The sequence below is a fragment of the Monodelphis domestica genome, chromosome 7, assembly GCF_027887165.1.
Source record: "Monodelphis domestica isolate mMonDom1 chromosome 7, mMonDom1.pri, whole genome shotgun sequence".
NCBI lineage: Eukaryota > Metazoa > Chordata > Mammalia > Didelphimorphia > Didelphidae > Monodelphis > Monodelphis domestica.
The window spans coordinates 288,192,114-288,216,545 of record NC_077233.1 but is presented as its reverse complement, the minus strand read 5'-3'; the positions used below and the strand labels follow the sequence as shown (position 1 = coordinate 288,216,545).

At 37.9% G+C, this 24,432-nt stretch overlaps 1 protein-coding gene and 1 long non-coding RNA gene across 4 annotated transcripts in view; one reads left to right on the top strand and one right to left on the bottom strand.

The window, feature by feature from the left end:
- The window catches only part of SRFBP1 (serum response factor binding protein 1), a 98,055-nt gene extending 80,351 nt beyond the window's left edge, over nucleotides 1-17,704 (bottom strand). Inside the window, exon 1 of one of the 3 annotated variants that reach the window (XM_007497832.3) lies at nucleotides 17,356-17,704. In XM_007497832.3, the coding sequence (XP_007497894.1) occupies nucleotides 17,356-17,391 (36 nt within the window). In that variant the 5' untranslated portion in view covers nucleotides 17,392-17,704. The remainder of the gene's footprint in view (nucleotides 1-17,355) is intronic. The other 2 variants (XM_016423745.2, XM_016423746.2) reach the window with 2 other exon arrangements.
- On the top strand, nucleotides 17,605-19,497 carry LOC130455359 (uncharacterized). Its single transcript, XR_008913278.1, has 2 exons — nucleotides 17,605-17,659; nucleotides 18,855-19,497. It is a non-coding gene; the product is annotated as an uncharacterized LOC130455359 (long non-coding RNA).
- Nucleotides 19,498-24,432: the final 4,935 nt, after the last annotated feature.

Genomic DNA, 24,432 nt, shown 5'->3' with positions numbered 1-24,432 from the left:
GACTAGAAGAAGAAATCAAAATGATAGGGAACGCACAGGTGGTAATCATAACTCTGAATGTGAATGGGATGGACTCACCCATAATACAGAAGCAAATAGAGTGGATTAGAAACCAAAATCTAACATATGTTGTATACAAGGAACACACAGGGTAAGAGGTAAGAGGTAAGAGGCTAGAGCAAAATCTATTGGGCATCAACAGAGAAAAAGAAGGCAGTAATCACAATCATGATATATGAGAAAGTCAAAGTAAAAAAAGATCGGATTAAAAGAGATAGGGAAGGTAATTACATCCTGATAAAAGGCAGTATACACAATTAGGAAATATCAGTACTCCAACATATATGCACCAATTGGCATAGCATTGAAATTTCTAAAGGAGAAACTAGTGGAGCTTAAGGAGGAAATATACTAGTGGGAGACCTGAACCTTCCTCTATCAGATCTAGATAAATTAAACCAAAAAATAAATAAGAAAGAGGTAAGAGATGTGAATGAAATCTTGGAAAAATTAGAGTTAATAGATACATGAAGAAAAATAAATATGGACAAAAAGGAATATACCTTCCTTTCAGCATCACTTGGTACATTCATGTAAAAGAGGAGGAAAATGGAGGGATACTCTCTTCTCTTACTAATGGAGGGGGGGGGGGGGTGAAAGGTTTTACCCCACCAGATAGATGTATTTCTCCAGTGAGAGGCTGAAGGGAGATGCAAAGGAAAAGGGAATCGGAAAACTGAAGATCTGAGAAAAATGGCTATGTATCTCCTTTCCTCAAGTTTAGCTGACTTTAGAGCTGTGACATTCAAGGAGGGAAAGAAGAAATCTGTCTACCTCTCTAAAGGATACACCACAAACTGTATCCTTGAACCTTGAAATTTGGGCTCGACTGCTGGAAGAGCTGTTGAATCCCAGACAGTCTTTTCAAGGGTAAGGGTTTTGTTTGATCCCTTCTCCAAGAGCACAGTGACAAGGTAGATCTTGGCTTGTAATAGATGAAGCGAGATTTCATCTTTGATTTTGTTCCTAACACCTTCAACCTTTAACTTCACAAGAAAACCCCAAACAAATTTAAGCTGATATGAATTGAAATTTATTTTGAGAGATAGGGAAATAAGGGTAGGAAAGATCAAGGAGGGGGATGGAGGGATAAGAAGCCCTAGTACATATATCCTGCAGTGGTTGGGAAAAGTCCTTGAGCAGAGGCTTTGTGCCTCAAGCCTTTTCCCTCCAACACCTTGTTTCTTATTCCTTTATAATACCCTAACTTAACCTAAATTTACTGTGATCTATCCAAGGGAGGGTAAAAAGGGGCGAGCCCAAAGGAGGGGGCAGTTTGGCTCTGGTCAAAAAGTCCAACTGCCTCCTTGTAGTTTGGCTCTGGTCAGAAAGTCCAACTGCCTCCTTGTTAGTATTGAGCAGCGGGAGACCAGTGAAAGTAGGTTGTGGAGGATTTTCTAGCTGGACACAGGTATATAACAAGGTGGAAATCAGGTTCTTTGTCCTCCCGGCTTCAGATATTTCTCTGACCCTCAGGAAACACTCCTCACAGTATCCTTCCAAGGCTGGAAGTGAGTCCATTGCTGGGGATTTTTTCTTAGGGAGTTATTTGATGGATGAATTGATGTTCAATTTCTTTTTCTGATATGGGATTATTTAAGTATTCTATTTCTTCTTGTGTTAATTTAGGCAATTTATATTTTTGTAAATAATCATCCATATCACCTAGATTGCCATATTTATTGCCACATAATTGGGCAAAATAGTTATTAATAATTACCTTAATTTCCTCTTCATTAGAGGTGTGGTTGCCCTAATTTGGTTTTCTTTCCTTTTTTTTTATTAGATTAACCAGTACTTTGTCTATTTTATTTGTTTTTTCCAAGTATCAGCTTCTAGTCTTATTTATTAATTCAACAGTTCTTTCATTTTCAATTTTATTAATTTCTCCTTTAATTTTTAGGATTTCTAATTTAGTTTTTATACTGTTACCCATTTCTTTGTTTACTGATGATTATTACTTTGTATTGGTAGCGAGGTGGCACAGTAAATAAGATTTACAGACGTGGAGACAGGTAGACTCGTGTTCCTGAGTTCAAATCTGACCTAAGACACAGACTAGCTATGTGACTTTGGGCAAGTCACCTAACTTTATTTACCTCCATTTCCTCACTCATAAAATGAACTAGAGAAGGACATGGCAAACCACTTCAGTACCTTTGCCAAGAAAATGCCAAATAGTGTCATGAAGAGTCAGAACCAACCGAAATAATTGAATAACAAAATTTCATTTATAGAAAGATCAAAAAATGTTGGCTTCTAATGCCAGCAATCATTTAGTTTTCTAAAGCCAATTTTCTCTTCTGCAAAATGAGGGCAATGGATTATGTGATTTCTAATGTTTCTTTTAGTTGTAAGGGCCTATTCAGTGATTCTCTTCAATAGAATTATGACTCTTAGGAGGTCTAACCTTTAGTTCTTCCTCTGCCAATGTTCCTGAGCCTACTGACAAAATATTTATCTATGGCTAATCAGGGCATTCATGTATGTCATAAACATAATTTTTAAATACCTTACCCATCTGGAACTTAGCTCTCTGGTAACCTTACCATCTAGAACAAAATGGAGTTCATGAAATAAAACTTATGAAAAATTGGAAAGCCAAATAGATTTAACAAGGAAATATTTTCTAATCTTAGCATCATCTATGTACTTTTACATGACATACAATTCTAACAATTTGTTCACATGATTCCCAAGATGACAAACAATATGGGAAACAAAGTACAAAGGAAAGATTTGCTAAACTTCACTTTATGGGCAGCGTTAAGAGACTTTGGACATTCTGCACATTGACAAAATTGTAGTACAATGCCAACATGTAAAATTGAAAGTTAGTAAACCTAGCCATTTGGGAACACTGAATAGCCAAGGAGAGACAGTATGCCTGAGAGTCATCAAGAGAAAGGTAAATTATGTTCAATATACTGTTGAAGACAGAAAGGTTGTGATACATTTTGGAAAGATTTCTATACAAAAAAAAAAAAAAAGCTAAAATTGCAAAAGTTCTTAGTGTTACAGGGGTAAAATAGAATAAAGAATTACCCTACTCCTATTAAAACATTGCAATTCCTAAAAGGTTTTAGGTAACCAATTTTATCTGAAAAATCTAGTTTGACGGAAACTCGAAAATGATTTGTAGTCTTCATTTTAATCCTGGACCTCAAGAAGCCTATCTTAAGTCTTCTGGTGAATCAAATTTGATGAAAATGGATGTACTCTTTGATCACGTGCCTGAGGAATTAAGTTTTTGATGTGAACACCGTCACTTCCATTAAGGTTTCTTGATTCCCTCAGTTCTTAGAATATTCTCTCCCCCTCAAATTACCTATTTCTCTCAGGATATATGGTATACTACCCTAGGAGAATGTTCTCCTTGAAATCAGAGACTATTTTGTTTTTTTGTCTACCTAATTTTCTTAGGACATATTGGCACGGGCATTGTACCCCCAAAACCATAGAGGTGTTTCAGGCAAACTGTAAGCAGGGAAATTCCTTTGCTTCCTTCTATCCTTGTGACTCCAAACCCCCAAATATCTGATAACTCCTATAAGACCCTGAGAGGATTATCCTCCTTGGATCATCCTTTAGATTCAAGAAGGACAGACAGATACACCTCCAGACAATACCTTGATACCATCAGGTTGTATCTAAGACATCTACCTTTATATCCCCTAAACTATGAGGGTCACCCTTTATGTCTTTAGGCAAACCTCCCCCCCAGCCCATGTCTCAGTGCATAGCACTCTAGAGTCACGTCTTCAGTGTGGCACAAAGTCATGTTTCCACTGTTGTAAAGAGTATAAAAACCCCAGAAATCATATCATCTGGGACAACAACTTTTCCACCTATGCTGTTCCTCTAGGAGGAAGTCCTCCTGGCCAGATTCAACATTACCTTCTAAAGTTTAGAATATTCACTAATAAATTTCTTTTTATTTTTAAGCTAAGTTTCAGAGTCTTGCATTCTTGCAAAAGGTACCCTTTGCAAACCCCAGGGGTTCACCTCAAGCCCCCCACAATAATATATTTCCATAGGAGAATGCACACGTTAAGGTCAAAGACTATTTCTGTTTTGTCTTTGTATACCTGGTGCAATGGCTTTCCACTAACAAAAAGGTGCTTACTGAATTAGGAAAGTATAAAAGAAAGATCAGAAATTTTGCGATCTCTTGCCTTCTCCCTCCTAAAACTGAGCCAATCAGTTCGGAGCAAAAATCCATAAATGTAACCTGAAAATCACTACAAATAAATCACCATCTTATTATGTTTAAAACACATTTCTGTTGTCTTTAAATTTCTTTAAAGAAAAAAGGTAAGTTCTTATTAATCAATTAATGTAGACAAATGCTAATATAGGTAAAGAGGAAAATGATAGCCTTTGCTAGAGCTAGAGACCCATTCAAAGTGAATTTAGGGTAAATGTTTTGAGTAGGAAAGAGTGGCACAGAAGCCCAACGTTAAGGACAAATGCTCTCCTAGTTGGAACAGCTCCTTTGGCACAGCAACAGACACAGAAGGAAAAGAGAAGAAAAGGAGAGATGGAATTTTCCACTCCGTAAAAGGATGAAATCAGCTATGTCTGGCAATGAATGGACATATATTATCACTAAAGTCCTAGCTAATAAAGCTAGGGGGGAAAGCACATTAATTAAAGGATTTCCATAACTAAAAGAGTTAAGGAGTCCAAAAGTCCAAACTTTCATAGATTACATAGATGAGATGCCCTAAAGTGGGGGTCCCCAAACTGCGGCCCCCCAAAGCCATCTCTCCGGCTCCCACCACACTTCCAGAAGGGACACCTCTTTCATTGGAGGTCAGTGAGAGGCGCGAGGCATCGCTCAGGGACGGCACTACTTCCGGTGACATCATCCTTTGCATGGCGCCTAGTTCTGAGAGTAACTGAAGGAGAAGGAGGCCCGCACAAAGGATTATGCGGCTGCACAAGGGGTCAGATCTGGGGGAGGGGATTCCGCACCGTGTGTACTGCTGCCCGGTATAGTGGTGGCAGTGCAAGGTGGGACAGGCCCATCAGCCAGCGCTGCAGCCTCCGCTATCCCACACAGCGCACACAGACGTGCTCACAGTATTTTGTAGTCCGGCCCTCCAGCGGTCTGAGGGGCAGTGAGCGCCCCGGGGTGAAGTGTGGGGCGCCTGCCCCGAAGACTAGAACAGAACGATCAGTTAGCCATTATAAAGCGCCTCCTATGTGTCGGGGTCCACGCTGAGCACCGGGGATCCAAAGGAAGGGAAGACAGTTCTTGCTCTCAAAAGGTCTTAGTGGAGGAGACATCGTGTAAGCAATTCTATGCAAACAGGATACACACGCGCGTGTGTATTCATGTGTGTGTGAACATAGCTCTCGGAGATAGAACGGAGAGAAGGAATTAGAATTACGGGAGAGAGGGAAGGGTTTCTTGCAAAAGGTGACATTTTACTCTAGGTTGGAGTAATCCAGATCTAATTTAGAAGGCAGGAAAGAGAAGGGAAAGCGCGCCAGGCCTGGATGTTAAAATGCCCAGAGCAGCCCGGGGAACCTCGGCTGAATCCGAGGGCCCAGAGGGCAAATTCAGAGTCTCTGGGAGCCCGGGCACTCCCAGAGAGACTGCTCCGGGCAGCCGGACAGAGGGGTGGGGCCTGCCCAAACTGTCCTCGGGCTCTGGAAAGAGAGGGAAGAGCATCTCCCCAGGGCGGCCTGCCACGTTTGCCCCAAAGCTGGCCTAGGCAGCGGATGGAGTGTTTACTGCAATGAAGAGTACGGAGGCAGCGTCCCTGGGTCACAAAGTACATGGCAAGGAAGGGCTGTCAGAGTATGAAGCCTGAAAAGGTAGCAATGAGCTCGTAGCGAGCTTTGAAACGCAAAAACCATCCTGAGAAAACATCGAGGGGACGCTTACAATGGACGCCCGATCTCAAGGGATCCTTCTTGGTTCAGGACTTTTGTGCGCGACGACAGAGACGTGCTCGCATCTCTTCCCCAGATCACACCACCCTGGAGGCACCAAAAACGTCTAAACCCCTGGAAGTGGGTCTGAAAACAGTAGGGAGAACTAGCCAGAAGTGTGAGCTAATGCGCCTCCCATTGGCCACCCAGAGCGGAGCCAAAGGAACATAAAGTTCCAAATAAATAGGCTGGAAACAACAACAACAACACACACACACACACACACACACACACACACACACACACACGCTCCAACCATAAAAAGCTCCTCTGGTGACAGGGAAGCATCAAGGTACAAATCTAGGCGGCAATGAAGTCAAAACAGCTACAAACAAAGCCTCAAAGAAAGCATGTGGTATGACAATGCAAGCTGAGGTGGGATTTATACCAGGACTGCCAGGCTGGTTTACTATTAGGAAAATGATCAGCATAACTGACCATATAATAACCAAACTAACAGAACTCAGGATTATCTCAACAGATGCAGAAAAAACTTTCAACAAAATACAACACCCATTCCTATTAAAAACACTAGGGGGGGTGGGGGTGGGGCAGCTGGGTCCCTCAGTGGGTGGAGAGCCAGACCTAGAGACGGGAGGTCCTAGGTTCAAATCTGGCCTCAGACACTTCCTAGCTGTGTGACCCTGGGCAAGTCACTTGACCCCCATTGCCTAGCCCTGACCACTCTTCTGCCTTGGAGCCAATATACAGTATTGACTCCAAGATGGAAGGTAAGGGTTTCTATAAAAATAAATGAATGAATGAATGAATGAACAAATAAATAGATGGATGAATGAATGAATGAAGAAATAAATAAATATAGATGAATGAATGAATAAACAAATGAAATGAAATAAAAACACTGGAACGCATAAAAATGAAAGTACCTTTCCTTAAAATAATAAGTAGTATTTATTTAAAACCATCAGGAAGTATCATTGAAATAGAGTAAAACAAAGACCCTGATCAATTGGTAAAGGTAATAATCAATAAAGTATACTTTCCCTTATAGAAAGAAGGCTTAAGGAATGTGCTTTCCCCGGCTGTAACAACAGATGGTCAGCGGAAGCAGGGGAGGGCCCCTCAAGGACAGGATAAACCAGGTGTAGGATAAGAGAGACAAAGGAAGGTCCATCCTCCCCAGTTTATGGCACATCTGGCTTGTGTTCGATAAGACTTGATTGCCCTGGTCAGTCGGCCCCGGTCATTAAGGTCACATTTCACTTATTTTAAACTTAAAGCCATATATCCTTCATTAGCTTTGTATGAGCTCATTTTACCTTTTCACTTCTCTCTATATGTAAACCTATAAAAACTGTCTGTAACTTTGCCTCAGGGTGGCTTTCACTAGGAAGGCTGTCCTGGCCAGTTAGGTACATATTATTAATCAATAGGTTAATAAACAAATATTGGCTCAATTAATTGAACTTCTCAGTGTCTGGACTCATTTCTTTAAGTAAACTACTTCATTATCTGATATGAGGATAAGTTTGAAGCCTTCCTAATAAGATCAGGAGTGAAGCAAGAATGCCCATTAATTATCACCATTATTATTTAATATTGTTACAGAAATGCTAGCTTTAGCAATTAGAGAAGAAAATGAAAGTTAAATTAGGAAATGAGGAAACTAAACTTATCACTTTTTGAGGATATGATAGTATACTTAGAGAATCCTAGAAAATCAACTAAAAAACTTGTTGTAAAAATATCTTTAGCAAAGTTGTAGGATACCACATAAATCAAGCATTTCTATATATTTCCAACAAAGCTCAGTTAGAAAAAAAGCTAGAGTTAGTAGGAGAAACTCCATTTAAAATCACTCTAGACAATATAAATACCTGGGAATAAATTTGCCAAAATAAACATAGGAATTATATAAACACAATTACAAAAAGTTTTTCACACAAAAAAAATTAGATTTAAACAACTGGAAAAACATTAACTGCTCATGGTTAGGCCAAGCTAACATAATAAAAATGACAATTCTACCTAAATTAATTTATTTATTCAATGCCATAGCAGTCAAAACTACCAAAAGCATAACAAAATTCATCTGGAATAACAAAAGGTCAAGAATATCAAGGGAACTAATGAAAAAAAAATGTGGCCTAGAGGTACCAGATCTTAAACTGTACTATAAAGCTGTGATCATCAAAAAAATCTGGCACTGGCTAAGAAACAGAAGAGTGGATCTATGGAATAGATTAGGGGTAAATAATCTCAGCAATCTAGTGTTTAATAAATTGAGAGATCTCAGTTTTTGGTTTAAGAATTTATTATTTGACAAAAACTGCTGGAAAATTTGGAAAACAGTATGGCAAAAATTAAATTTAGATTACTATCTCACACCCTATACCAAAATAAAGTCAAAATGGGTATACGATTTAAACATAAACAGTATATTTAAAATAAATTAGGGAAACATAGAATAGTTTACATGTCAGATCTATGGAAAAGGGGAAGGATTTATCACCAAACAAGAAATAGAGAACATTACAAGATGTAAAATGAAGAATTTTTATTCTATTAAATTTAAAAGTCTTTGGACAAACAAAACCAATGCAACTAAGATTAGAAATGAAGCAACAAACTAGAAAAACATTTTTTACAACAAATTTCTCTGATAAAAGGTCTAACTTCTAAAATATGTAAATCAATAAAATTTGTAAGAATCCAAGCCATTCCCCATTTGATAAAGGGTCAAAAGATATGAATAGTCAGTTTTCAGATGAAGAAATCAAAACTATCAATAATCACATCAAAGTGTTTTAAATTCCTCCTAATCAGAGAAATGCAAATCAAAACAACTCCGAGGTACCACCTCACACCTAGCAGATTGGCCAATATAACAATAAAAGAAAGTGATAAATGTTAGAGGGGAATGTGGAAAAATTGCAAAACTAGTGCATTGCTGGTAGTGTTGTGGACTGATCCAACCATTCTGGAGGATGATTTGGAACTATGCCCAAATGGCTATAAAACAATACTCTTTGATCCAATAATACCACGACGAGGTCTGTATCCCAAAGAGATTAAAAAAAGGGGTGAGGAGAACCTACTTATACAAAAATATTCATAGCTGCTCTTTAAGTGGTGGCAAAGAACTGGAAACTAAAGGACGTCCCTTGATTGGGGAATGGCTGAACAAATTTTGGTATATGATGGTGATGGAAGATTATTGTGCTATAAGTAATGATGAACAGGATACACAGTAACAGCAATAGTATGGAATGACCAAATGTGCCAGATTTAGCTACAAATAGCAATACAAGGATGGAGAACAATTCTGAGGGACTCATGAAAAAGAATGCTATCCACCTCCTGACAAGTAACTGCTGGAATAGGAATGCAGCTGAAAGTATATGATTTGTCATTTGTTTATTTGGGTATATGTTTTATAAGATTATTCGCTTATAAAAATGAATACTATGGAAATTACATGATAATACATGTATAACTCAGATTGAATTGTTTGCCAGCTCTGGAAGGAGGGAGGGGGAAAGGAAGGGAGACAATTTGGATCATGTAACTTCAGAAACCTTATGCAGAAATTTCTTATTAAAATTTAAAAAATTAAATTAAATAAAAACTCACTTTGCCTAGAAAAAAATTTTTAATAGCCTATTCATCTAGAGTTATTGTCTAATCTATCCCATCAAATCCAAGTTCTACATACACAATTAAACTTGTTATCTTCTCTCCCTGAGCCATCCAGCCTTGTTTGTGGCTTTAACTAGGTGTTTGTGCCATGGGTTTCACTATGGGTTCTGATTGTAGATTTTTCTTTCCTGAGAATGAGTGTCTGCAGTTATTCAGCTCATTCTGCTCAAGTTTTTTCTTCTGCTTCTCACACTAGCTGAAAGAACTTTAACTGAGCTTATTTCTCCGATAAACCAGTAACAACTACATATCTCTTGAATCATAGACATATTCTTTTGTCCTCTGAGTTATGACATGCAACTTTATTCTTGTAAAATTAATCTAGGGCTCTGGCTCCCAAACTTCAGAGTGTAGACCACGAACCACAAAATGAGGAAGCACATCTTCCACAGCCTGAATATTTTGCACATATCCATATTGCTATTCTTCAAATATACTGTAAATCATTTTGATTTGCTCAAAAAATATGAATCTATCTAAAATAAAATGCATTCACAATAAATTACATTAATAAATTATGTTCTTAATCAAAGAATATTAATAATACTACCTATCAAGGTGGGAGGAATAGAAGTTCATGAAAATGATGTTAACCAAAGGAGTCACCATACTAGAGGAGATAGGCAAAGGTTTAAAAGTAAGTATGAGGTGTTCAAAAATGTGGACATTTAATTTAGTCAGTAACAGAAGAGTATTATTCGACCATGATTTATTAAATGTCTTACTGTATGAAAAGTCCTGTTTGTACTCCATAGCTGTTCAAATATTAACAGTTAATTTTAAGCATTCTTGTTGAAGTATTATACTTCTATTTTTGATGAGAAACAAATGAAACCACACCTGGAGGTACAAAAGATAAAATACTTAGCTAAGGCACAACAGTTGGTGAATATGTGCTGCCACCTAGCTGAAATTTTAAGAATATAATTCCAAAGTAACAATTTGTCCAAAGTAATATTACTTCAGGAAAATGTTAAAGTACCAGGTAAAAAAACTTGCCAAATAATAATAATCAGAACTTTATAAACTATAAGCACTCACATCACTTAAACAAGCATCTATTAATGTGATAGGTTTACACAATCACAAATATAATATCACTTTTATCTTAACCTCTGTGGATTTAAGTATTTCTTTCCCTTATATTGCTTCAACTCTTCTTCCTAAGTCCTCCAAAACTATGTATGCTGTTTAAAAAAGGAGGAACAGAGGAAAACAGAGTATTTTCCTAATAATTTCCCTAATGTTACTGTTAATTTCTAACTCAAATTTTTCTTCCCCTGGGCTCTGTGAACTTTCTAAAAATATATTTTAATAACTGTATTTCAATAGAATTGGTTTCCTTTACATTTTATACATTTAAAGCATTACTCAGAGGTTCTCCACAGGCTTCCCAAGAGTGCCAGAGGAGACCTGAACTCATTAGGGGACGAGAACATTTTCATGAATAATTAAAATAAAATTTAGAACTGCATAATATAAATGAGGTACAAACAGCCAAGGAAGGAAAGTTTATTTTCCAAATGGGGAAGATTATTAAGAAAGGCTTCATAAAGAACATCAGATTCAAACTGGATATTTAAAAAAAAAAAGTCTTCCAAGTATTAGGAAGGGCTTGAGCAAAGGCTTAGAGACATGAAATCAAAAGGCATAAATGGAGGGTGAGAGCAGTCAATATGGGCTACAGCACAGAATATAAGGAAAGTAACAGTGTTAGATAAGACTAAAAGTATAAGGTGATTCAAAATTGTGAATGATATTGAATGTACAGCTAAATATACTATTTCCCCAACTTAACTGCCATTAAGTTTTTGAAGATAAGTATCTAAACTCTGCGAATTTTTCTATTCCCCAGGAAAAATACCCCACGTTCCTTAAACCAGACACCCTATGGCATGATTTCAAGATCCTTTATCAATCTGTATTGTCTTCTTCTAGATACACTCCAGCTTGACTGGTGTTCTATTGCTGGCAACTATAACTGAATAGCACTCCTATAGAACAGGAAAATTTCTAAATAAAAAATTAATATCTATAATATACATGATTTCTTGTAATGTAAAGAACATCTTTGGAAAATAATCTGAATGACTAAGGTGTTCTTCAGAAACTGTTTGGGGGAGTCATTCAATAACATTTTTCTTTTACTCCTTATTTCCCTTAAGTAAACAGAAGCATTCAAAAACATCCCACATAATCAAAGAGTTATGTGTAAAGCTGGGATTATTAATTAACAAACCAGGCATTGTACTATCTACCTCCTTGAAAACTGAGAGTTGGGTTATAAATATTTAGAGGGTAATGTTGGTTTGGTTTTGTTTTAATATGATATTCCCCTCCTCCAAAATCTGCTACTATCATCAAAGATCAAATCCAAAGCAGCTGTTATAGGTAAATAGAAAGGGTAACCTAAAAGTTGGGATGTTACCCTTGAGAGAGGTTAACAAACAAACTGTATAGGCCACTTACAAGAAAAGGAATCTCAAAGCCTCCTCCCCACTTTTTAAAAAGAGAAACACAAAAAGTAGTCTTCATTTTTCATGGTCTTGTAGAAACATAAGAAGCCCTGAAACCATGAAGAATAGAAAAAAAGACTATGTTAAAAAATGTTAATTAGGAATCCTTAAAAGGCTTAGAGGTGAAAATGCAAGGCTTCAGAATTTATATCATTTCAGTTTCCTTTTTTCCAGTTTTTTTCTTCAATTGTCTTTTTCTGATTGTTTAGATCTATTTTTATTTGTGTGAATAGTTTTTTGTAGTTGTGTTCATATAATTCCTGAGTGTGTCTTGGCAGATAGCTTCCCAAATATTTTATACTGTCTAGAGTGATTTTAAATAGTTTCTCTTTCTAACTCTTGCTGCTGATTTTTGTTGGAAATATATAGAAATGTTGATGATTTATTTGGGTTTATTTTGTGTTCTGCAACTTTGCTGAAATTATTATTTCTACTAGCTTTTTAGTTGATTTTTTGGATTCTCTAAGTATATCATCATACAATCTGCAGAGTAATAATTTAGTTTCTTCACTGCCTACTGTAATCCCTTCAATTTCTTTTCTTCTCTAATAGCTATTGCTAGTGTTTCTAATACAATATTAAATAATAGAGGTGATAATGGGCATCCTTGCTTCACTCCTGATCTTACTGAGAAGGCCTCTAACATCCCCATTGCAGATAATTCTTGCTGATGGTTTTTAAAAATACTGATTGGGATAAACTTATATTTATTAGCTAGTAAGAGCATGCACCATAAGAGATAAAAGCAACTAAGAATTTATAGGGTTTATGGTAATAAAGTATAACATCCATGATCTTTGTGAGGTAAATCATGAAATTTTAGCAGTGAACACCTAGTGCCCTCATCTCACCGATTTTTATGGCAGCTCAAGTCTAGATATTCTAAAACTCAAAAGTTAGTTTTATATTAAACCCCTATCTTCAGTAAAGAGAGGCATCAAGTCCTAGTGGAAAAAGTTTCATAAATCATTTGAAGTCAGGCTATAGGATTCAAAATCAGAATGGGATAATTGCATTATAATAATCCACAGACTCTCTAAGTCTCAGTATCTTCTCCTAATAAACAGGAGACAATAACTGCACTAATTATAAGGTTAACAGAAAAATGTTTTGAAAGTCCCATAGTACTAGATAAGTTGGAGTCACTGTTATATTTTTAATTTCCTAGTAATCAATTTGGTGAAAAGAAGACCAAACTTGGTAAGTCAGGAGTTTAGGAAACTATATGTGAATTTTCATGATTCAGTTTTCATTCCTCTAGATACTATATCATTTACTCTGAAGTAAAATTTCTAATTATATCTAGGATTTACATAGCATTTTAAAGTTTTTATTTACAACACTTGATATATTATCTTCTATCCTCAAAACAACCCTGTGAGGGAGGTATTATTTTTAGCCTTTTTAAAAAACGAGTTAACTGAATTTGAGAGATTAAATGATTTGCCCTGAGCTACAGTTAATGTCTAATGAATGATTTGAACTCAATTCTTCCTGTCTGCAAGTCTGACGCTATCCACTATGACATCTAGCCACCCTATCAGCAATAATGCTGAAGGAATAGATTTTAAAAAACAAAAAAGACGAGTGACCAATAACAAAAAAGTACTGCTTTAGTTTTATTTTGTATATATTTATTTGTTGATGTTGTCTGTCACCCCCTCACCTCCACACCCCCAAACCTGTGACACGCTCCTAGAAGTAGGGATTATTTTGTCTTTGTATCCCTAGGGCCTATCACAAAAAAAAAATTTTGGTTTTGGTTGATGAAAATATTTTCAGATATAAATTGAAGAGAACAGACTAAATAATAACCTCAAGGCCCTTTTCCAATTCCAAGGTTCTATGACCTAAACTGCAATGATTTTTAGAGTGCTCTCCCTAGATGTAGTAGTAGTCTCTCAGTCACCAAGGATGACAATTGTCTTTGTGCGTTTTCATCTATGGTGTATAGATGAGTGTGCACAAAGACACTTGTGCGTGAAGGAGATTTAAGTGGAAAAGTCGTTGCACAGAGACAGTCCCTAGATGACAATGACCAAATCTGGCAAATGCTTAAATTGATATTTATGTCTGTCCTTGCACCCCACCCAATTCCTAGCAAAATGTCTGCTACATAACATACACTTCATAAATGCTTGATGAATGAATGAATAAGGCATATGGGCAATACAAATGAGAAAGGGGAAAATGGTAAGCAGCTAAGAACAGTATAAGTGATATCAGAGATTAGAAGCAGCAAGGAGCAGTATATTCTCAGACACTGTGTGGTACACTGGAAATTCAGTGGCGAAACAAAGAAAGGCAAAAGACTGCCCTAGGCATAACACTAAGGAAAATTAGGAAATATTTCTTATAGAAGGTAGGATTTTAGATGAGATTCAAGTTAGGGAAGCCAGGAGGTACAAATGAGGAGGGAGGAAATTCCAAGGAAAAAAATAATGAACTTAAAGTAAAAGGTCCTAGCCTAGGTCTCAGTTCTGCTACTTACTACCTTATGTGATCTGAGATAAGCCACTGATGCATTCTGGCCCTCTATTTTCTCACCTGTAATATGAAGGTGTTGGATTAACTAAGTCTTATAAGCCCTTCTAATTAGAAATTTTTATTCCATTGTAGACATTTTTATTTGAATGATCTGAATTCAATTACAATATAAACTCCCTTAAAGCAAAGATCAGGACCTTACAGGGATGAATAGAATTTATATAAACAGAGGTGTGGGGAAAGAGGTTCCTGATATAGGAATAAGAGTAGACTATGTTTAGGATAAAAAAAGGAATCTATTTGAAAATAACAGATACCATACTGTAGAAAAATCAACCCATCCATAAACACTAAGTGCCTACTTTGTGCTCAACATTGGGAGCATATTTTAAAAAAAGGTAAAACAGTGATTGCTTTTAAGGAGCTTACAATCTAATGGAAGGGATAACAGGAAAGTGGAAAAAGGAGAGTATTTTCAGGCAAGGAGGGAAGCCAAGAGATGGAGCCAGGCCAATATCAGTGGATTGAAGGTATCACGGAGTAGCGATAAGAACAGCAATAAAAAGACTAGAAAGTAGAAGGGAATACATTATCAAGAGTTCCAAATGCTTAACAGAACATTTTGTATTTTCACTGGCTTTGGACCTGCACTTAATCACTTTAGTAGCTGAACCGAGGGCAGACTGGCGTGAGACAGGCAGATCTACACAGAAAGCTATTAAAATAATCCAGGTATGAGGGGATGAGGTCACCCAGTGAAAGAAGTATAGAAAGTGGGCCCTGGATCGAATCTGAGGGGTAATATGGGTAAAGGGCAAAGCTAGAAAAGCAGAGGGAAGAGGTCTTGGAGGAGTTAGCCATAGGTCACCACAGGTTCTTGAACAGGGAAATGAGTGACAAAAAGAGTGTTAAGAGAACGCCTGGTAAAGAACAAGTGTTAGCAACGTTTTCTTTCTCATCTCACTTGTTTTCAGTTTCTTCATCTGTAGAGTGAGGGGATGGTTGGGGCAGCTCGGTGGCTAGTCAGGCCAGGAGACAGGCTGCCCTGGATGTTGGAAAAAATGTATTAAAAACACCAAAAAGCAAAACAAAGTCTCCAAGCCAAAAAGAAATAGGTTTATTGAGGGCGATCCAGTCTCTCAATCAGGCTGGTCTCTGGTTAGCACCAGCAGCCCTCGAGCCTTGAGAGGGGCACAATTTACAGCAGCAGGACCAGAAGTACAAGGGGAGGGAGCTGATGTAACTAACTTGACCACTATCACTCCCTTGGCGCATACCACTGATGCAAGCAAGTCCTAGACCCAATGCCATTGATGCCAGTAAGCACAGTGTATGCCTGGAAGGCCTTGGACACCTGCAGGGATGCTTGGACTAATTACATCATAAGGATCAGCTGCTTTAACAGACATACAGAAGTCAGTCAGGCCCAGAGTGCTACAAATGCAAAAGCAAAGACGGTAACTGGGAAGGATGTTCGGCTTGGTTAGCCAGCGCTGAAGAAGGCCAAAAGTCCTAATGGGGGGAGGGGGGAGATATCAGGACAGAATAGATATAAATATTTGAGAATTGTGACAGAATAATGTGGGCTTTTTTCTTATGGATCATGGGTTGAAGTCTGGTCTCAGACACTTCATGGCTGTGTGACCTGGACAAGTCGCTTAACCCCAACTGCCTACCCCTTACCAGTCTGCCTTCAAACAGCTGTCAAGACAGAAAGTAATGGTTGTAAAAAAGGTGGGGGTTGGGCTAAGATCCCACGATAATCAATGCTTTTACCAAGCTAATAAACAAATCAAAACATCATGGCTACTTGGTCTTGCCATCTGTTTGTGGCTTAAAAACGACATAAAAGGGTTTTTCCAGTTTACTATTTCTCTCCCTCAACCCCCAAAGAATGAAAAACTTTTATTTTTCATTTTTTGGCAAGAGAAAGGCAGTGAAGAAGTTTTCGCCAATATCAAATGTTTCCTTATGGCAGTGCACTGCATTTAAAAATCCAGTCCGATAGACTGCCCTATTTTAATACATATCCTTTAGAGCTCAGCGGAGAGGCAGGAAGGCACGGAAGTGGCCAGTTTCAGGGGAGCGATGAAGTCGAGCCCAGATTACCCAGGGTTTAGAGCGGAGGGAGAGGACAGGGAGTCGTCTACAGTGAGCCGCCCTGGTTTCGCACGGTCCGGTTATTCCAAGATTTATTAGGTAAAGCACTGGGCTGAGGTGCCAAGGACAACAGAGTCAGAAAAGACGCCGTTCGGATTATCCGGGGGTGCACACAGGTCCCCATGGCCAGGTGCCGCTCATGCCTTACCCTGTCAGTCTACAACCCCCACTCAGGCCTCTTCTTCCTCCTCCTTTCAGGCCGTCATTTGCCGAAGGGAGGGCGATCCCTGGGGCTCAGACCTCCCAGTCCAGTCACCAGTGAACTAATGAGCACGCCGCGTCCTGAGGCCATGTCGACCAAGGTGCGCTCGTCGAGCTCCCCTTCCTACCACAGACCCAAAGCTCCGGGGAAGAGAGGGGAGGAACTCAGGCCCGGAAGGTGGTCTAGTCCAATCTCCTCCTTTTACAGAGAAGAAAACTAAGGGGTATCAGTCCCGGCCCAGAACCCTGGGTTGCCAGACACGAGTCGTGGAACCTCGGAGAAAGGAGGCACTGCCCGACCTGCCCTTCTTCTAGCCTCGGAACTCACCTCGTTATTGAGGTTCAGTACTTCTGGCTGAGCCATAGTGAAGCCTCCAGACCCGACGCAACAGCAACCCAGAAAGAAGTGGAGTTCGAGATCCGCGCTGACATCCACGAGGGCTGCACCGTCACAACCCCAGCACACTACACGGAAAAATCCACCTAGACCGCAGCGCGCAAGCGCAACAGGCCCTCCGAACTACGGAACCCCTTTAGGCCCAAGCTTAAATGTTTCCAGACCTGGGTTTGCAGGTGAAAGGAAGTTCCGGGAAAGAACGGAAATCAATCTCCGGCGCAGTGTTGTGACGCAGGTGATTCCTTTAGTTCTTTTGGTGTGGACATTTTAATTTCAATTTGTATTGCGTGATTTTTCCGTTTTTCCTGTTAATTGATTCGGGTTAATTGTTTTTATTGTTGTTTAGCTGCTTCAGTCATATGCAACTCTTCGTTACCCTATTTAGGGTTTACTCGGCAAAGATACTGGAGTGGTTTGCTATTTTCTTCTCCGTCTCATTTTACAGATTAGAAAACGGAGGGTTAAGTGACTTGCCCAGAGTCACACAGTTAGAAAGTGTCTGAGGACGAATTTGAACCCAGATATTTTACTACAGGCGTGGGCTCAATCCTCTGCATGATGTAGCTGCCCAAATGATTTTGCTGAGCTTTGTGACTGGCAGATTCCCTAGGTGTCCATTTTCACTTTGACGAATGGAATTGGGGCTTGAGGTAGAGAGACCTGGGAATGAGGAGACTGGATGGAAGTCTCCACCAAGGCACCCCATGTATAAGAGCTTTTTGGATCAAAAGGATGAAAAAGCTAAAACTTGGCAAGGACTAGAGCGGCTGGAGCTTGGGGGGAAAGTGTTGTGGAATTCCATCTCAAGCACTTCTAAATGTGTGTCACTGGGCAAATCACTTACCCTCTCTGTGCCTCTAGTTTCTCTTCAATAAAATGAGATGGCCCCTCAATTTCCTAAGTCTATAATCTACTTGGGTCTCTCGGGAATGGAGTAGAACAGAATTTGGAGTTTACATCGAACTTAATTTTTTTTCAAGATGTTTAAGTAATTTGACTTTTCTTATTTCATAAAGTAGCTTGTAAAGAACAGAATTTGTCAACCAGCTTTTCTGACATTTCTCCCCCATTCTCCGAGTATGGTGGTAAAATTGGTGGGAAGGGTCAGGGAAAAGAAAGTGACAGGGAATTTTCAGTTTCATTAATAGGAAACTGTTACACTAATCTTTTGACCTGTATAGTAGGTAAGAAATTCTATGAGGATTAGGCATTAAATCATTTGTACTGGAAATAATTCATTTGGATTTTCTCTTATGATGCTTGCCAGAGCATTAATAAATGCAGTGTGCTTGGCCATTCAGCATATAAGGTTGATTTTATTGACCACTCATGCATATGGAGATATTCTTTCTTTTTTTAAATGTATTTGTTGGATTAAAAGTCCCCTTGCTGCCAGTAAGATAACACAGCTGTGTTTTACTTATTTTAAGGAAAAAAGAGAGAAAAAAAACCACACCTTTATCTCACAGCTGTGGATTGTAGACCCAGCTACAGTAATGAGGGTAATTGCAGGGTGCAAAGAGCTTAATTGACAGCCCTCAAGACTAAGAATTCTCCCAGGGCTGACAGGAAAAGTTCCAAACTATTGAAGACACACTTCCCCAACTGACAATCTGGAGCTGGGAAGTGAAGCCTGAAGGGGGCAGATCTGATCTCTCCTGGACTCCCTTAGACATCTTAGAAGCAGCCTCTTTGAATACCATCAAGCATGAGTGAGGAGGAGTTTCCCCAAAACCCTTTGGTGGACAGAGAGGAAAATTGGAGGAAATCAGTCTCTCTTTTGGACATCTGAGGACTCAGTTGCATTCCTGTACCTGACCCATCAAAGGATTCTCTGAGGGTGAGAAATCCGGTTACCTGTTGGACATGCCTTTAGGAATTTATGTAATTAGTTAAGGTAGTTAAATAGTGGGTTAAATTAGAGGATAAGGCAGTCAGATTTCCCTTCTCCGATTTTCCTTCCTCCCTTCATCCCTTCTCTGTTAATCGATTCAATATTATTTATATGTGCTGTTTTCCCTTTGTAGTACCTTCCTTCCCCCTTTCCAAAATACAGATTTAACACATACCTTACCTGATCATGCCCAAGTATATTTTTTCTTCTCTTCTTTCATTAACCAGTGTCTACCATTCTGACTCTATGATATACTTCTTTATCTTATAGATGTTTTTATGTACTAAAGGCCCTGGTTACTTTTAGCTAGACTAGTTTAGCTTTGGAATCAATCTTGCTTCCCCTTCTTCCATAATGCTGCCAGTTTTGCTTAGGCTCAGTTCTGGTAATGTCATTTGTTATATTTAAAACCTTTCAATGATATCATATACATTACATTTATTTCTTAGTAGTATTGGTTACCTATATAATACATTGTAATTCAGTAATTTAGTAAGATTTAAAAGAAACCCACAAAAATCAAGAACAATTCTATAGAGCAATAGCAAAAGCAAAGAGGGGACATCAGGAAAGTCTCATTTAAAATGACGACAAAATGAATATAAAATCTGCAAAAAATATGCACTGATCTAGAATGTCACACTCAAGACTTATAGAATTAAAATTACAAAATCATTAAAGGGTTGAAGAGTAAAAACTGGAAATCCTCAATATAGTAAAAATGTTACTTGAGTTATTTTTATAAATTTAATTTTTTTAAACCAAACTACCAAGGATAAAACCTAGAGAGGGACAAATTAGTAAAATGTTGGAGGAACAAATGATCAAAATACTCACGGAATTTTTTTTTTAAGTTGGTAGGAAAGTGCACCAATACTTTCAGACCTCAAATATTAAGCAATAGTCACAGTTGTGGTACTAGTTTTAGGAAGAGGTCCAGCCCCTCCAAAAATCCATTTTTGTGGATTCTATTCACCTAGGGGGGAAGCCAAAGACTGGAAAAACAAATGGGAAAGGGGTTTAAGACTGGGGAAGGGAATGCATAGGGAAAATAATGGACAAGAGACATAGAGAAATCTGCAGCATGGAGTCTGTCATGGAGAAAAGTTTGAGAGAGCTTGAGCTTGTCTCTGACCTGTTTAATAAATCTTTTACAACATTGGGGTTTTCAGGTTATCCTCTAAACAAAGGAAATGCCAGAAGTTTTTATGTCATATTGCAAATCCAATTACAAAGATAATGAAACAGGTGGTAACACAATTGTTCAGCCTGGTGTCAAGGAAGAAACTTATTTGAAAGTCCTTCCTGCTGTAAGTCAAAACCTTCTCCTTTCCAGAACCCCAGTCAAAACTTATTCAAAAGTTAATGGTAAGCCTTACAGATTCAAAAGGTTTTTTTTCAACCTATCTGCCAGCTGCAGCTTCATTTCTTTAAAAGTACAATTTCTAAGCCCAACAAATTTTCATCCAAAACAACAGAAAGCATGTGAAATATTAGAAATATATTCAATATGAACACAACTACAAAACACTCTCCACACAATTAAAACTAGATCTAAATAATTGGAAAAACATTAATTGCTCATGGATAGGACAAGCTAACATAATACAAATGACAATCCTACCCAAACTAATTTACTTATTTGGTGCCATATACATCTAACTACCAAAAAACTTTTTTACAGAATTAGAAAAAACAATAACAACGTTTATTTGGAAGAACAAAAGATCAAGAATATCAAGGGAAATAATGAAAAAAAATGTGAAGGAAGGTGGCCTAGCAGTACCAGATCTTAAACTGTGCTATAAAGCAGGGATCATCAAAACCATATGGTACTGGCTAAGAGACAGAAGGGAGGATCAGTGGAATATAATTGGGCTAAGTGACCTCAGTAAGACAGTCTATGATAAACCCAAAGATCCCAGCTTTTGGTACAAAAATCCACTATTTGACAAAAACTGCTGGAAAAATTGGAAAAACAGTATTGGGAGAGATTATTTTAGATCAACATCTCATACCCTACAGCAAGATAAACTCAGAATGGGTGAATAACCTAAACATAAAGAAGGAAACAATAAGTAAACTAGGTGAACTCAGAATAGAATACAGGTCAGATCTTTGGGAAAGGAAAGATTTTAAGACCAAGCAAGAGTTAGAAAAAATTACAAATGTACAATCAATAATTTTGATTACATTGAATTAAAAAGTTTTTGTACAAACAAAACCAATACAATCAAAATTAGAAGGAAAAAATCCTTATAACAAAAACCTCTGACAAAGGTCTGATCACTCAAATTTATAAGGAAGTAAATCAATTGTACAAAAAATCAAGCCATTCCCCAATTGATAAATGGACAAGGGACATGAATAGACAATTTTCAGTTAAAGAAATCAAAACTATTAATAAGCACATGAATAAGTGCTCTAAATCTCTTATAATCAGAGAGATGCAAATCAAAACACCTCTGAGGTATCACCTCACACCTAGCAGATTGGCTAACATGACAGCAAAGGAAAGTAATGAATGCTGGAGGGGATGTGGCAAAGTGGGGACATTATTGCACCGCTGGTGGAGTTGTGAACTGATCCAACCATTCTGGAGAGCAATTTGGAATTGTGCCCCAAGGGCGATAAAAGACTGTCTGCCCTTTGATCCAGCCATAGCACTGCTGGGTTTGTACCCCAAAGAGATAATAAGGAAAAAGACTTGTACAAGAATATTCATAGCCACATTCTGTGTGGTGGCCAAAAATTGGAAAATGAGGGGCTGCCCTTCCATTGGGGAATGGCTTAAAATTGTGGTATATGTTGGTGATGGAATACTATTGTGCTAAAAGGAATAATAAAGTGGAGAAATTCCATGGAGACTGGAACAACCTCCAGGAAGTGATGCAGAGCGAGAGGAGCAGAACCAGGAGAACATTGTACACAGAGACGGATACACTGTAGCACAATCGAATGTAATGGACTTCTCCATTAGTGGCAATGCAGTGATCCAAACAATTTGGAGCGATCTATGAGAAAAAACACTATCCACATTCAGAGAAAACACTGTGGGAGTAGAAACACAGAAGAAAAACAACTTCTTGATCACATGGGTTGATGAGGATATGACTAGGAAAGTAGGCTCTAAATGATCACCCTAGTGCAAATATTAATAATATGGAAATGGATCACGGTCAGTGACACATGTTAAAGCCAGTACAATTGTGCATCAGAAATGGGAGGGGGATTGAGCGAGGGGAGGGAAAGAACATGAGTCTTGTAACTGTGGAAAAATATTCTAAATCATCTAATTAAAAACAATTAAAAAAAAAGAAATATATCCAAGTAAGTCTGATCCATGAACACTTTGCTCATTGGCATCAGCTTTTGAATACATCTTTAATATCTTCATGATTTGTCATTACTGAAACCTTTCATTTAAAAAATAGAAAAGTAGATAAGTGTAACAGTCCAGATCAGCGGTTCTCAACCTGTGGGTCACGACAATGAGAATACATAATGCATATCAGGTATGTACATTCCGAATCATAACTGTAGCAAAATTACAGTTTTGAAGTAGCCACCAAGATAATTTTTTGGTTTGGGGTCACTGCAACATGAGGAACTGTATTGTGGGGTCACGGCGTTAGAAAGCTTGAGAACCACTGGTCTAGATGAAGAATCTGAAATGATTGAACTTAATAATGGAGTGTTTAATAAACCCTAACATAAATTACTTAGAGAAAAACTAACAAAAATTGCTCTGAAAACTAGAAATCAATTGACGGAAACTGGGATTAGACTAAATATCTTACATATGATAAACTCAAAAAGGAAGGATACCTGACCTGTGCATTCCAAAGTGAAATTTAAAAAAATTAAATGCAGAGTAGATACCTGCTACAGCGGTGAGTTCTTAACCAAATGACAGATACAATCACAAAAGAAAAGAATTCACCTGAAACTGAAAAGGTTTGCATAAAAAAATTGAACTAGAAGAAGGAAAATGGTCAAATGGAAAAAAAAAACATTTGCGTCTATAGTCAGATCAGGAAGGATCAGTGTAGCCTGTGGAAACAGGAGAAGCAGTACCTTGCAGAACCAGGGACTTTTATTTGGGTAGAGTTAGAATCCCTTAGAGTCAGAAATCTTTTTATCCTTATATTTTCAGTAAATATTTTAATTTTTATAACAAGAGTCTCAGCATCCTTGCACCTGATCTTGAAGAAAAGTTCACTTATGAGCTTCACTTCACTGATATAAACTGATGATACTTTGTAAGCACAGCAGAGTATCTAAATCAGTTTATAACTAATAATTCATTTTTAGAGCTCTTCCTATTATTTTTGCAGTTTTAACAAGTTATATAAGACAAAGAACCAGAAAATCTGATTTTAAGGGACCAATTGTCAGTTTGGGCAGTTTGAACTGTTATCACAGCAGGGGTTCCCATTCAAGCCCCTAAAGCTGACAGTTTTACTGTGAGCCTCCAGGTGGCTCCAAAACCCATCTCCTAGTCAACTTGACTCAAAGGCTCTGTGTTCTCAGAAAAGCTGGTAAATTTGCTACATAAAATCACCATGAGATTTTTTTCTGTTAGATATGGCTTTTCTCATTTTCTCCATTGTACCGGATTATATACAAAACTTACTTGCCTCTGACTTTCTAATGCTATTACTCTCATTGACAGTTCTAGTTTGTTTTTCTTGATCAAATCTTTGGCAGTTGTTTTTAAATATTTAAAAGCAAGTATCAAGCAAGCTACTGCAAAGAATGATCTAATGTTAAAAGTGAACTATCTAGAGACTAAACTAGATAGAATGGAAACTCAATATGAGAAATTATTCAAGACTAAAGGAAAAAAATGGCAAAAAGTAAAGAACATAAAGCAACTAAATTAGAGGTTGCAACTAAATCAGATAAACCAATTAAATTAGAAATGGAAACTGAAGCATTAGAAAGCACACCAGCTCATATGTTTCCTTTAAGGGAGGTACCCATAGTGTCCCCAGAGCATGGCATAGTGAATCTCATGTACCACAAAAGGTTTACACAAGCTGATAAAAACAGTTTTAAGAAAAATACCCCAAAATATGAAGAAGAGCCAATGGGAAGTTTAAAGCAGTTCA